Below are 15837 nucleotides of genomic sequence, written 5' to 3'. Positions count from 1 at the left end.
ATAAATGAAAGGCGGTTTAAAAAAGTAGTCAGGTAGAGGAGTACAGCTTTTGAAAGGGGTTGGCGTAAACGGATACCACCCGTCGTCCCTTGACCTTGGACAATGTTAACATAGGCCTACACATTCAGTACAAGGCCACCAGTAGGCATGCACAGATAGGTACAAGGTGGTGCTGAAGCACATGCCGCTTTGCCCTCTTGGACACAAAGTGCCCTTTTTGATTTTTTTTCCACAATGTATTGTGGTCTTGACATGATCATCTAGAAATGCATGACAATTAAAAGAGTGTGATAATACTTTGATGTAATGCTATAGCCTTGTAAGGCAGCAGATACACATGCCCCCCCCCAGCACCTGCCCCCCAAAGTGTCTGTGCATGCCAGTGCCTTTAGGCCTGCCAAATAGCCAATGATCTACTAAGTATCTATTTCTCTATCCATCTCTCTATATATCCATACATCTCTACAGTATATCTATCCATCCATCTATCTAATTGAAAATAAACGAAAAGCTATATAAAATAAAATCTACAGGGCAAAATACTGACCTGTTGTGCTGCTATACTGTATGTGCCCTTGTAAAATTGCGTTGGCCCCTCAGTGTGCCTCGTCATTTTTTTTTTTTTTGTCTAGAGCTACTACTACTTTCAAGTCATGCTGCAGGCACCAATGAATATGCCAGGATCCGCTCTCTGGGATAAATACATAGTACAATGACATTTGAAATATGCATGTCTTGTCTTTCAAAAGTAACTGCATCAGAATGAATACCAAGTCAGGCAACTGAAACAGGCACAAGTCAGTTAGATCTTTTTTTTTTATTTCATGGAAATACAACAATATCACTTCCTTCGCAGGACCATTTGTTGTACATTTGCATTATTATTATTATTCTTTTTTTCACTGTATTTTTGTATTTCAAAACATGATCACTCGTACAACAACATCATGAACAAAACCTCATTTCACAAAGAGCCTCATGATGACGATAAATTACACTGGTCATGCTAAGGGGATTTTAATCTGAAAACAAAGCTTCATTTTCCACTTCATTTATTTATTATTCTTTCTTTTTTTAAATCAACAGATTCACCCCTTCAAGGAATGGTAGAGTGTAACTGTATGCATAAATATAGCACTGTAAAAGGACCAATTACTCAAAACAAATACTGTACCCAAACAAAAGAAAGTAGTAGAACAAAATCCAAAACAAGAAAGAAAACAAAAAAAAGTTATTACATTTGGATGCATGAGTTAAGTGAACTAACAGGTACTGATTTACATTGACAGCTGCCGTACCAGACAGTCTCTCTTAAACGCTTCCTTCATATGAATGAAAAATAATAAGAAGTTGCATTTTGTTTCTAACACTGCTAAATCGATGAGATCAGAAAGGTGAATACTGAGATCTTCACACCCCCTCCATTCATCATTCGTCCCTTAGCTAGTAAAGGCATTCAAGCATCAACCCTGAACATCCAACTCAACTTCTGTCATGTTTCATCTCTTTCAGTAGTTCAAATCAGTTGGTTGGTTGGTTACAGGCTATGCTCTAGCCACATCTGCTGTTGGTAAATGACCGACCGGCATGCTGTTCACTTGGCAATAGGCGAACAACATGGAATTTTTGCACAGGCAGCACAAATAGAGGTATTTCATAAAGACTTCCCTTTAAGGGGGGGAACCATCACACAGTGCTGCCCTGCACAGCTTTCTCTTTTTAAACAGCACTGCTCTCTTCATAGTAGGTATGTGGGAGAGGGGTACCGGTATGTATATTTAAAAAAGTAAAAACCAAACAAACAGGCTTCACAGGGTTGGCTTAAAAAAAAACTAAATTAACTCATGTTATCAACTCAGCTGAGCAGTATAGAAGGCAAGTATGATGGCTGTGTGGGGATGGGATGAATAACAAAAAATGAATAACAATTACCACACTCTGTACTCTTGTTTTAGTTTAAACTCCAAACAAATTACAATGGAACACAGGCATTAATAAAATGGCGTAATCGCCTAAAAAAGTATACAGGTCAAATAAATAGTAAAATTCAGAAGGCTGTGGTACTTCTTTTTTTTTCTTTTCAAACACTCCACAGTGAAGGGTTCGGCAATGGGTTCATACACATAGACACTGAGAATATTACTTCAAAGTCCAAATTATTGAAACCAAAAATTATTTATTTATTTATATAATCTATGGCAAATGAGTGCTTCGGATGTAGGAGTCAGGACAAGTTAAAAGTGGGAAAATGAAATGTTATCAGAGAAACAAGGCCACTTGGACCTCTGTTTTGTCTTGCTGAACGCAGCTCATAACGGGGGATATTAGAAATAAACTAGAGAAATTAACAAAGTCTTTATGATGCAAACTCAGGAACTCTTTTTCTTTGTCACCACACATTTTTATATGTCAAGAATTAAAAGCAAGAAGAAAAAAATAGTTTGACTTCATTCTGAATAATAGAGAATTAAGATTTTTTTAGTACGGTATTTGTAGCATGAAACGATTTCAAAATCAGTTAATCAATTTCATGCTGCATGAGCTCTCCCTTTGTTTCTAGTTTTGTGTTATAACTTTCCAAACTGGCTCAATTTTACAACAGTTTAAGTTGTGCTGGGGGGACGTGGGGTATGGCGTGTGGTGTTTCAACTGGGCACTGAAACGTTGTGTCGACATTGAGTTTAAATTGCCAAAAGACAAAAGAAAGGGCAACCATCACCACAGACCAGCCTGCAAGTGTGGTTAAGAGAAAAGTCTGGAGGTAAGTGTCCGTCGTCTGGGACTTATGCGCAACAGGGTATGTGGGTACGTGGTTGGTATACAAGATTTCTGAACTCAATGTACTGTATGTACTGTATATGCGTGTACGTGGGTGCGTGAGTGCATGTGTAAATTTGGTAAGCGGTGTTTCGTCAGGGACAAGATGATGGATGCGTGGTGCAGTATATGGTGGTGGTGGTGGTATTGAAGCACAAGGGATACAGGGTGGTGGTGGTGGTGGTGGTGATGGCAGTTTTTGCCTGGTGGTGGCTGGGTGGATGGCTGGGTGGGTATTCATTTTCAACAAGTGGTGGCCAGGGACTGGTGTATGGGAGGCTGGAAACAGCGCACATGCTCTACCGTGGAACTGTCCGTCTCCACCGCCTTCATGTACTTGTTGAGGATGGCAAAGATCTCGTTGTTGAGGATCTGGTACTTCCTGATGCGGTCGGCCATTTTCTTCAAGGGCTGCGTGAACAGACACAAGTAGAGGAGAGGAGGGGAGAGGAGAGTATGGTAGAGTATATTTATTAATGAAGGAAATTAAGGTGTCTGTCAGCTTACATAAACGTTAGGACCGAAAATGACACATTTACCGTTATGATATGAGAAAAAAAATCGAGGAAGCATACTTAGTATGCTAGAGTATTTAGTTGGACATACGTATGTAGTGGTCGCATTTGGGACACTTTGTAACTATTACGATTCACTCACCACATTTTTGATGATTTCGTCTTTGCCGTCTTGCCGCTGGACTTTGAGCAGGTGGTAGCAGAAATCGAAGAGGTCAAAGCGACGCTGTTGTCCCAGCAACACAATGATTGCACAGCCGGCCCAATTCAAGCCATCCCCAAAGCACTGTCTGTAAATGGGGAAAGGAACAGGGCTCATGAAGCATATCATAACCAGGTGCAACTTAGCCTGGTTTTACCAGACCACATGAATTACTTCGCAATTCATTTTAGGTCTGGGTCCTCGGTGCTCCGGACCACTTGGGCGAGAGGAGTGAGCTCAGCTCTGGTTTGAAATGATCTCTGACCAATCGCTGACAGTTGACGTTCCTGTCGTATGTTATTATGCTCCCAAGTGCGTTTGCTTATTGGCCGGTAACACCGGTCATCTGAAAACCGACTGAAAACCCTCCCCAGAGAAGCGTAATCAGACCATCCGTGAATTACGAAGTAATCTGGTCTGGCCTGTCAGGCTAGATGCAACTTACTCTGTGGTGAACTTTTGTGTACAAGAGACTGTGATAAAAAAAAATAATGGAGAGGTTCCCAAAATTATATTCATTATTAATTGTGGTATTTAACTACCACCACAATTTCCTTCTGTGTTTCTGGCTGGGATCACCACCTATAGGGGCAATTATTGACAAAGGCAGCCGTGGCCTAGTGGTTAGAGAGTTGGTCTTTCAATCTAGGGGTTGCCAGTTCGAATCCCACCTGACCTCTATCCATGGCTGAAGTGCCCTTGAGCAAGGCACCTAACCCCACATTGCTCCAGGGACTGTAACCAATACCCTGAAAAATAATAACTGTAAGTCGCTTTGAATAAATGTAAGTGTCAGCTAAATGTAATGTAATGGGTGCCATATTAAGCACAGCTGAGTGGTGTTCCAACTTACTCTGCGGTGAACTCGTGCGTGCCCACGGGGATGCAGTACACGAACTGCATGGCGCTCCAGAGGCGGTGGAACTCCATGCACTCGTCCACGTGCATGACGCCGTTGGTGGGGGGCGGGCCGCGCCACACGCCGTCCTGCAGGAAGCTGCGGATGCGCGTCAGGATCACCTCGAACATGGAGAGCCCGCAGCACAGCCGCTCCTTGGTCAACAAGTCTCCCTCCCGCGCTATGGCGATTTGCTGCAGGGGACGAGACGTAGGGATTGAAGTTTGTTTGATTTGTTGCTAATTATGGCTATGACCAGGGCCGCTGACAGCTCTTGCTGGGCCAGGGACAAAGTCATCTGAAATGGCCCTCTACCCAATACATACAAGGTAATGGGGACCAATTCTGGGCCCCCTATTTCCCTGGGCCCGGGACAACATACCCCATTGTCCCCCCCTCTGATCAGTGGGCCTGGCTATGACTAAAGTACATTCATGGCCAAAATAGGCCAAAATTATACCGTATTTTCAGAAACAGCAATCAGGTTAATTCCTAGTAAATTTGTAAAAGGGAAGGTGCACACATCACACCAGTAGAAGTGTTGGACTAAATGATTTACTGAAAAGAACTACAAAATAATGACAATAATAATAATAATAGTAATAATAACAATAAATGTCTGTGCACTGACAGGTGTGTCTGCCCCTTTATTTATTTTCAGTGTCTCTAAGTAACCCAGGAGGAGATCTTGTCCAGTCGTAAAAGACAGCAGCTGTGGCCCTGCCGTAGCCAACCGGTAGGGCACTCGCCTGTCATGCGGCTGACCCGGGTTCAGTATCTCTCCCAATTTGCTTCCTGTCTACCTCTCATACTGTCCTATCAAATAAAGTCGAAGCGTTTGGTCGGTTCCCGCTCACCTGTGGGGTCCCCAGTCTCTCGATGAGGGGCACCAGGTGGAGGGGGGCATACTTGGCCTCCAGCCTCTTCATCCTCACCTCCAGACGCTCTCCCTCTGCACAGGACACATGCAAACAAGCAAGCAACGATGCATCATTTCACAACAACAAAACAACAAAATGCCAGACAACCAAAAGTAAAAAATAAAAATCCTTAACTTTTTGCTTTCTTACAAGTTTTGCACACCTAACAACTGATGCCAGAAAGACACAATTGAAGCTAGTATTCAACAAAGTCGACATGCACCTTCATTGATGGCATTTCAAAGGCAATTCAATAATTAAATGTTGCTTTAAATTTGATAATTGCTGCAATTAAATGCTCTTTGTGTATACAGCGCATCTGTCACACAACTGACTTTGCGTATACAGCGCATCTGTCACACAACTGACTTTGTGTACTGCAAGTTAGTAGGCCTGGGACTACTGCATTGTACAAACCTTTGATGTAGACCCTGGGGAGAATGTTCTGGAATGGGGCAGCATGAAGGAGGTCACACACTTCCTCCTGTGACTGTGGTGGGTAACAGAAGAGGAAGAGGAAAATAGAAGTAGAAAAGAAAAAAGGTAAAAAAAGAAGGTATAAAGTAAGTAGAAGCTAGAATTCATTTGTTTAAAAAAAAACTTAGAATGCATACAACAATGGGCTGCATTTAGGCATGGCGGGAAGGGAGACGAGACAAAATGTCTCCTGTTTTGGGCCTGTACTAATAGTCTAAATCCAGTAACAGTAGTAACATAGGACATTGACAGTAATATTACTGTTTAATCTATTCACGGGAAAACAGACTTCAACAGGGTTTTGATTCACATCAACTTGTGCCAGAACTCATTGAGGACACACATCACACGGCTGGCGAGCACGACCAAAATAGAGCCCATTGTATTCACATTCAAATCAATTACCACACTTCTCACACAAACTCTTCCTACTGAGGGGGAGGACATCAACTCGGGGACCCCCTTTGTGAGAAACAACTATCCAAAAGATGGATGAGAAATCAAAAGATAATAAAAACATAGGACAGGACCAGAGGAGGAGGAGGAGGAGAAGAAAGGAGAGGAGACACTGGAGATGGGGGTGGGGTGGTGGAGGGTTCGGTAGCCGTGGCAACAGGGGGATGTCCCCGCGGTGCTGACTCTGACCCAGATCAGACAGAGGGAGCGCCCTGAGCCTGACGAGTCACCCGGGCTCGATAAGCCTACCTTCCCTTCTCGTAATCTGGCTTCTCTCTCTCCCTCTCTCTCACACACACACACACAGTCACTGACCGACCTTCCTGTCTGGCTACTCACTTACTCACACTCTCTCGCCCTCTCTCTCTCTCTCTCTCTCTCTCTCTCTCTCTCTCTCTCTCTCTCTCTCTCTCTCTCTCTCTCTCTCTCTCTCTCTCTCTCTCTCTCTCTCTCTCTCTCTCTCTCTCTCTCTCTCTCTCTCTCTCTCTCTCTCTCTCTCAAATTCAAATTCTAAATTCTCTATCCCTCTCTCTCTGATCCTCTCTCTCCCTCTCTCAAATTCAAATTCTAAATTCTTTCTCTCTCTCAAATTCTGAATTCTCTCTCTCTCTCAAATTATTTTTTCTCTCTTTCTCTCTCAAATTCTAAACTCACTCTCTCGCTCGTTCACTCGCTCACACACTCACACACACTAGCTCATACAAACACACAGTGGCTCGAACACAAACTGGTAAGAATCTTTAACAAGCACTCATTAACAAAAAATCGAAGGGTAGATCCATGTTGTGTAACCATGTTGTCATATTACACTACACACGCACCCGCAACAGTGCAACATGATAGACATGACTTTTGTTTCTTCAACAATACGGTAGATGTTTCCAGGCCAATAACTACAATGCATATCTGAAGGTATATCAGAAAAACACTGATTCTCTATGGGGCATGCATTCAGTGCATCTAGATTCTGTTACCTTGAGAATGGCATAGAGTCACTAGCCTTGACACGACTTTTTTTAAACAAAAAGTTCAGCAGACAATACTAAAGGACGTACTGCATCTGCATTGTAAGCTAACAATCATGTACTGCCTTAAAGACAATTTTGCTAGATAAAGATAAAAGTAGCACAACACCACCATTGGTCTTCATTGGTTAAGTTCAACACAATGTCCATTAGACCAGTGTTTCCCAACCAGGGGTACGTGTACCAGTTGGGGTACGCGAGCACACTGCAGGGGGTACTTGGAAAAATTGTATTATTATAACAAATGTATGGAGCGGTCACATCAGGACAGAGAAAGCGATATAGAACATGAATTAGGGGTACTCATGGCACAACTAAGAGGCTTAGGGGGTACGCGAGACAAAAAAGGTTGGGAAACACTGCATTAGACCTCCACAGTAACTAACAACATCACTCACTCAATTACAATGCACACAGAAAATAGGCAAACACACACACAGCAGCAACAACAACAACAGACATGTCAAGAAGAAGAAATGAAGATGGATCCAGGGGGGGATCCAGAAACAAATCCACAACAGTTCAGAAGAGGTTGAGCATGCAATGCGATGGACGGTTAACTAGAAGAGAGACGAGTCAAACGCCATGAGCAGCGCAGTAGATTCAGAAGATGAGAAGAAAAAAAGTGAAGACAGAAAAAGCATTACGGAATGCTGAGTGAACGTTTTGGAGAACGTTGTAGCTAGCTAGGCCACAAGGGGAGTGTGTCTATGTTCCCACAGCCCATTGGTCCCACAGCCCAATGGTCCCACATCACTAACATTTTTAACATTATTTTTTAGGCCCATTGGTCCCACAGCCCACTGGTCCCACATTATATTCCTACTGATCCATGTTCCCACATTTCTAGGAATTTATCCAAATTTAGGCCCTATGTTTCAAAGGCATATTGTCTTAATTTACCCAGAGATGTGGGAACATGGAGTTGTAGAACATAGGGCCTATATTTGAATAATTCCTTAAAAATGTGGGAACATGGAGCTATAAGAATAAGCTGTGGGACCATTGGGTTGTGGGACCAATGGGCCATAGGATCAATGGGCTGTGGGAACATAGAGCTGACCCCGGCCAGAAGAGAGAAGGCTTCAAGTTCATGAGTGCACCATGAAAGCAAACATATGCAGGGCCACACATCATGACGAGCAGCCAAGTACAGAAGACAGACGCCTCTCAATGCCATAGAAACAAGAAAATATAGGTAATGCTGGGTTACAATGTCAACTTGAGATTTACTTTAAATATCTCATCTCTAACTTACTGACTCATGGCCCTGTAAACGTCACAGAAAACTTAACTACCACACCACTATGACAGTGCACAGGGCGTTTTAGTAATACATTATGACTTGGTAATTGCCATCCTAGTAACAGCTGATTCATAACAGGGGTCACGTTTTATGGGGCTAACTAGTTACACTTATAGTCAAATTGGTATTTACACACGTAGGTATATGCACATAGGTATTATGCACATACTTTTTTCAGTATCAATAACTATTTCATTACCATTCATCACTATTTAATTTCCATACTTTGTTAACAACCTAATTGCCTTGAATCTATGGCAGAGAGGAGGAACAGTGAGTCGTGAGAACGTGCGAAGAGAAATTATGAAAGAGCAACGGAAAACCAGTGTGCGATCGATGCGTTTGTGTTTGCGTGTGGGTAGGTTATGTGCGGTACGTGGAGAAGACCTAGATCCTTACCACCTGTTGGGTTGAGGCCAGCGTGTAATGGGGAAATAAAATGGAATTTTCAGAAAATCAGCAGTAGCAGCAGCACCAACTCGATCCCATATCCCAAACACACACTTGCGCACAGAGAGAGGGGTTTTTTTGCCACACAACCAGGGCCCCGTTTCTCGAAAGCATCGTTGCTAACCAGTTGAGTAAGTTAGTTAGCAACGATGTTGTCGAGAAACGCACCGCAGAATTAGATCTGACATAAAGATATATGCAGCATTAGACAAAGCATACAAAGCAGCGCTTTACATCACTCTCTCACGCACACACGCCATTTATTTCACGCAATCAGTATTAGAACTAACATACACAGCATTAGTTGACAAATACAGCATTTTAATAGGACACATATTCACAAGCACACACAGGTCTGGATGGCTGTTGCGACCGACTAGAGTAGCCTTAGCTGATACGAGCTTACAGTCAACCTGCAATTGAGACACTGTTGATGGAGGGGGATGGAGTTTGGTGGGGGTTTACGAAGGGAGCCTTGGGTTGGGTAGGATTGTGGAGAAGGTGAGGTTTTGGATTGGAGTGGGGGACCGGTAAGCCGGTTAGCACCCTCTACAAAGGCAGCCGACAAAGCTAGCTAGCGCTACTTCAGTTCATAAACAGCAGATTATGCTTTTAAAAAATAGCAGTGCCTCAGGCAAGGCCTTAGGCACGGCTTATGTATGTGAACGTTGTGGCCCTTAAGAGCATGTGATGAGCGGGAGTGTTGCTCCAAAAGAAGACTCTAGTCACAGCCTAACTGTCATGATAGTTGCTTTAGGCAATGTTTCTTCTTGTGTTGTAGTAGTATGTGTGTGTAAGGCTCGTCTTGAGATCAATGGCATCTGAATGGTGTCTTTATATGTGGCGCTACAGAATTTACAGTACCTGCTTAAGGCGCAGTGTGTCAACGATGGAAGATGCATGATGGCCTGTGTGTGTGTGTGTGTGTGTGTGTGTGTGTGTGTGTGTGTGTGTGTGTGTGTGTGTGTGTGTGTGTGTGTGTGTGTGTGTGTGTGTGTGTGTGTGTGTGTGTGTGTGTGTGTGTGTGTGTGTGTGTGTGTGTGTAGGAATTACTGCAAGACTAGACATAGGAATGAGTCACTCACATAATAGTAAAGATAATCCTGGTGCATGGACATATGTGAAGGGTTGTGTGTGTGCATTAGCACATACAGAATACACTGGATGTGTAGCCCAGGAAGAGAAGTTCTGAGGCACTCAAGGTTGCGATTTTTTATACTTTCCATTGTAGCCAACTAAAAAGTATTTTAAAAAATCGCAACCTTGAGCAACCTCAAAACTTCTCTTCCTGGACTAAACTTGAGAGCCCCTACACTGATGAGCACCAAGGAAAAGGTGAAGACCCAAAAACACTCCAATTACCTGTTTGTGTTTGATACACTGGATGTGTTTTGAGGAAAGATGAACACCCGTGTGTCCAGATAGAGGAGTGTTTAGTGGGAGTGTTAGTGTCTCTGTATCTGACCAGAATTTGAGTGTGTGTTTGTGTGTGCGTGTGTTTGTGTGTGCACATGTGTGTGTGTGTGTGTGTGTGTGTGTGTGTGTGTGTGTGTGTGTGTGTGTGTGTGTGTGTGTGTGTGTGTGTGTGTGTGTGTGTGTGTCTCAGCGTGCATCTCAATCTCACAAGAGCCTGTTTGATGAGTTTGAATTGATGTGTGTGTGTGTGTGTGTGTGTGTGTGTGTGTGTGTGTGTGTGTGTGTGTGTGTGTGTGTGTGTGTGTGTGCGTGCGCGTGCGTGCCTGCGTGCACACACACACCGTGTGAAAACCGTACATACGGTTTTGAGTTTGAGTTCATGTAGTGTGTGTGAGTGTGAGTGTGTGTGTGTGTGTGTGAGTGTGAGTGTGAGTGTGAGTGTGAGTGTGAGTGTGTGTGTGTGTGTGTGTGTGTGTGTGTGTGTGTGTGTGTGTGTGTCTCACCAGAGCCTGTTCGATGAGCAAACAGAAGAGGATGGCGTTGCCCACCTCCCTCAGGCTCTGGAAGACGTCCGTCTTGAGCTCTGCATACTCGATAATGTCCTTCAGCTGGTGGTGAAAGAACTCCAGGATACCTGCAAAGGGGGCAACAAGTCACCAGGTCATGAGAGAGAGAGAGAGAGAGAGATAGAGAGAGAGAGAGAGAGAGAGAGAGAGAGAGAGAGAGAAAGAGGAGGAGGAAGGGGGGGAGGAAGAGGGAGAAAGAGAAAGAGGTAGATATAGAGTTAATTAACACTCCCCAAGTGGAGAGAGAGAGAGAGAGAGAGAGAGAGAGAGAGAGAGAGAGAGAGAGAGAGAGAGAGAGAGAGAAGGAAGGGGGAGAGGAAGAGGAGGAGGAAGAGAGAGGGAGACACACACACACAAAGATCTAGACAGAGCAGGGATTATCATCGAGAGCCAGGGGCGACATCATATGACTAATACTGTTGGGACAACTCGGCGTACTGAGGGCTTTTCTGCACAGCAGTTTGTACACACAAACACATATGCACATATGCACATACTGTATGGGGTATGACGAATGTCTGTGTAGAAATAGTTTTAAAAGGACGTGTGCATGGCGCAACCTACTCATCTTTTTTTTCAGATATTCTTTACTGAATGAGGCTTGCTACAACCTTCACAGACATTCCGGGGCACGAGAAATGCAGCAAGTGCACACTATACATTGATATATTGATGGGTTTTCAAAACACATTTTTTTGTGCTAGGCAAAACAATAAGGATGTACCATCTGATTGCTGTTTGTGAGATTTCCACCACATTTTATACGTAATCTCAGGAGGCAGTGAAGTCATCGACACCTTAAAGGATAACTTCAGTCAATTTCAACATGCAGTTGTAATGCTCACACTACCCTGGACTTGTCAGTACCTGATGTTTTTTTTTCGAGATCCTGGTCATTGTAATGGGGGCAGCGGTTTGTTTACATTTCAAAAAAACATTTTATTTATTCCCATGAACATCCAAAAGGTTATGCAACATCACCAGACAACCTGCAAACAGCGGTACTTTTTGGGAAAATATTTGGAGTAGGCCTATGTTTTTTTTTTTTTTAAATGTAAACAAACTTCCCCATTAGAATAGCTCATATCTCGGAAAGGGCTGAGCCGAAAAATGTGGCATCACCGGGTACTGACAAGTCAAGGGTAGTGTGAGCAATACAACAGCATGTGAAATTGGCAGAAGTGGTCCTTTAAAAGGAGTCTCCAGAGCCATATGCCTCAGACATGTCATGGACAAACCAAACGGAGAAAGTAAATGGTGTGCCACATGTATGCAAGTGATGTCCTTAATCTAGCTCGGGGTCAGTTACATGAGTTAACTGGCTTAGCATATAATACTTAGCATGGACTTTTCTCGAAAGCAGCAACAATGTACATGCAATGATGTAGTAAAATAGAGCTGCAAACGTATGGATTGCAACTTAAAGATCGACACTGTTTTTGTTCAATTTATGAGTCATTTTTCAAAGCTAAGCTTCTACAGCCAAGTTCACATTTAGGTTTATTGCATCAAAGTGCACTAGTCACGTAAAATATAGTAAATAAATACACAAAGAGTATGTGTATATGCAAAAACCAACCTGTATATAAAACAAATCATGACTTGCAGTTCGGACAGCATTGCAAACAACATGACTCACCGCAACCCCTGTGGCATTCAACAAGTCCAATCTGTGTTCGTAATTAAACATCTAATCATCTCATCATCTAATCAAACCCCATTCACTATCTCCTCAGACGCAACAACATACAACTATGAGCCATAATAATCCCCCATCATCCCAAATTACACTTCCACTACAATGAGTGGGATTAGTAACCTCATCAACAGTTTCCTGACCCAGATTCTTGGAGGGGGAAAAGATGGACAAGGTTGACTGAAGGTGTTGACAGAGGAGGTGGAGGATGGTGGTGTATGAGTAGGAGTATGTTTATGTCTGTGTGTCTGTGAGTCTGTGTGTGTGTGTGTGTGTGTGTGTGTGTGTGTGTGTGTGTGTGTGTGTGTGTGTGTGTGTGTCTGTGAGTCTGTGTGTGTGCGTACGTACGTTGGGGTTTCCCATAGAGCTGTATTAATGACCCTGAGCTGATTGATCCTGGTACATCGTGTACCAAGAAGCGGCTGAGCTGTGACTGTCTACTGACAGCGTAAACCCTGTCACCCCTTCCCTTCTCATCTCATCCCAAGCCCCTGGAGGTAATCTCATCTGCCTGGCTGCTGGCTTCCCTGCGCTGGGCTGTGCTGTGGGGTAATCTGAGGTGAGGTGACTGAGGTCCCGAACTCTAACAGAGAGGAGGACTAGCTGAAGGTTTAATATTGCGATAACGTTGCTGCACAAATGGCCTCGACCGAGACGTTGTCACAACATTATGCAACATTACAAATGTCACCAGAAGTAAGTTACCTGATTTAAGACTTTAATTAAAGAAAGAAAAAAAAGTGTCACGCACACAGTCCCGAGTTGTAATGTATGAAACCTTTGGCTGTCTTGAAAGGCTGTTTAGTCCGAAATATTGTCACAACAACGTTTAACCTTTGGCTACAACTCGGCAGTGTGCGGCACCGTTTTCTTTCTTTAAAATGTTGCCCGTACCTTTGCTTCCAGTGTACGTTTTGTGCCTTCATTAATATGAGGTCCTGAGGCCAGTTGCACAAAACACCTTAGGTTTTTTTTTAAACCTGAAGTATGACCCTTAAGGGCAATCTTGCCCTTAGGTAAGGGCTCTGATTAAGGGGGTTGCATAAAATGTAAGTACCATTCTACAATAAATTCTACAATAAATAATAATTTACAGAAGTAGAGTTCTAGTTTCTAAAGAAACCCCTTCCTTTTTGGGCCGTTAACCCATTTTAGCCTGATAACTCGTATACATTGTTTTACCCTTGATGCCTGGAAACATACAGTATATACGCTGCATTTAGGCTCTCAAGATTTTACTTTTTAAAATAAAAATGTGGGCGTTACAGCTGAATTAACACATTCTAATGCAAGATGAGGGTGGTAGGGTTTAAATGAAACTTATTTCACGTTTTTATGTGCATCAGAGGCTAAAGGGTGGTTTATGCCTCGAGATCAGCGTCCCTGCGTCATGATGCAGTGAGCCGCGCAGTTAACGGAGTGAAGCCCCCCCCCATCACGCAGGTACTCTGGTGCACCTCCCCGAAATTGTGTCTCGACGCAGGGATAATGCAGACAGCGACGGCGTGAAGGGCGAAAATAGGTCTCTGATTGGTCCTCTCGACCAGCCTGCTCTGTCCTCGAGTCGAGAGAACAAGCTACTTCCTTGTTCTAACCTTCGTCGGTCTACGGACTTTGAGCTCTTCCTTAAATAAGTTGCCCGTGCTTTGTGGTTTGATTTATTTACACAAACCAAAGACAACACGTGCGCTTGCAAGTTACGACGCTGTTTCGAATTGGACAAATGACCTCGACAAATGAGCCACTTCTTTGTTCCAAACTATGCGCTGGCTGCCAGTGCGATCAAAAATGCACGTGACATAAATATGTAATGTTTCATTTTCATTGTCGTCGACTCTGTGAAGCTAAAAAAATAACCGACACGTCTAGGTTACTCTTTGTATTGAAGGCAGTTTGAGCGTGAAATGACATCGCGCAGACCGCGCTTCAAAACAGGGCATAAACCAAAATTAACTGCATCATGGCTGGGACAAGCTCACTCCGTGGCACTGAAAGGAAGTATAACCCGCCCTTTAGATATTTAGGTTTTTATAGGCTGAGGGCGACTTTCCCAACAAGGGCTTAGGCATTCAGCAAGCGTTTTTTGCAGGCGTTTTAGGCATCAATGGGTTGATAGCAACTCACCCGGAGAGCCATACTCATGGCGTGGCAAGCGGCAGATCTTGGGCATCACCTCGATTAGGGTCTTCACGTACTGGAGGATGGTGCCCTGCAGCTATGGTTGAGAAAGAGAGAGAGAGAGAGAGAGAGAGAGAGAGAGAGAGAGAGAGAGAGAGAGAGAGAGAGAAAGAAAGAAAGAAAGAAAGGGAGAGAGAGAGAGAAAGAGAAAGAGAAAGAGAAAGAGAGAGAGAGAGAGAGAGAGAGAGAGAGAGAGAGAGAGAGATGGAAAGAGAGGAAGAGAAAGAAGAAACAGGGCAATTAATGGGTGAAAAAAAGAGAGTGTGTTGAAGTTTACTCAGTAAATGACATTTCATGCTTTACCAACTGATCAATGTTACCAATTCTTTAAAATGACTGAATCTGCGATCTACATCTAAGGCCGGGGATATGCTTGCAGTAGGATAGGCGTGCGTGTGGACTTTCCATGCAGAAACGCGCTGCCATACGTATTTCCTCAACATTGCGTGTGGTAGACCATCAAACATAAGCTACACAGACTCCTGTGTACGGTGCAATATTGACAGAACCGCAAGTTGCGATCTTCCGAACGTCCATGTTGAGGTAGAGTCAGACAATGATGGAGAATTTTAATGACAGCACTGTTGGCCATCTGCCCCCTACATGATACCCTCAGTATAGTGAATAACGCTCTGATGGCTCTTTTGCAAGTACTGCGCAGTCAGCGCAATTCACACAGCAAGTTACACAGCAAGCATGCACAAAGTACCAAGGTTAACAAAAGCTGCAGTACAACCAGATCAGGCAAAACCAATACGCACTAAGCTTTTGACAATCTTCAGCAGCTCTTCCATCACCACGGCGATGCCCTGGTAACCTAGGAGACGACAGATTGTCTTGAAGTGGGGCGGCCCCACAAAGTTCCTGTATGAGCTGTAGATATGGGAGTAGGCGATGTTGAGAGGCTGCGGGGAG

The 15837-nt window shown here is 43.7% G+C and overlaps 1 protein-coding gene across 1 annotated transcript in view; it reads right to left on the bottom strand.

The window, feature by feature from the left end:
* Nucleotides 1-805: 805 nt before the first annotated feature.
* The window catches only part of cyfip2 (cytoplasmic FMR1 interacting protein 2), a 73861-nt gene continuing 58829 nt past the window's right edge, over nt 806-15837 (bottom strand). Inside the window, exons 22-29 of the mRNA XM_063190344.1 lie at nt 15684-15827; nt 14869-14959; nt 10986-11116; nt 5770-5842; nt 5290-5384; nt 4388-4626; nt 3475-3622; nt 806-3228 (exon numbers count right to left, since the gene is read on the bottom strand). Of these exons, the coding sequence (XP_063046414.1) occupies nt 3061-3228; nt 3475-3622; nt 4388-4626; nt 5290-5384; nt 5770-5842; nt 10986-11116; nt 14869-14959; nt 15684-15827 (1089 nt within the window). The 3' untranslated portion in view covers nt 806-3060. The remainder of the gene's footprint in view (nt 3229-3474; nt 3623-4387; nt 4627-5289; nt 5385-5769; nt 5843-10985; nt 11117-14868; nt 14960-15683; nt 15828-15837) is intronic.

Source organism: Engraulis encrasicolus, chromosome 23 (genome assembly GCF_034702125.1).
Source record: "Engraulis encrasicolus isolate BLACKSEA-1 chromosome 23, IST_EnEncr_1.0, whole genome shotgun sequence".
Taxonomy (NCBI): domain Eukaryota; kingdom Metazoa; phylum Chordata; class Actinopteri; order Clupeiformes; family Engraulidae; genus Engraulis; species Engraulis encrasicolus.
The sequence above is the reverse complement of the archived record's forward strand: the minus strand, read 5'-3'. Positions and strand labels throughout refer to the sequence as shown.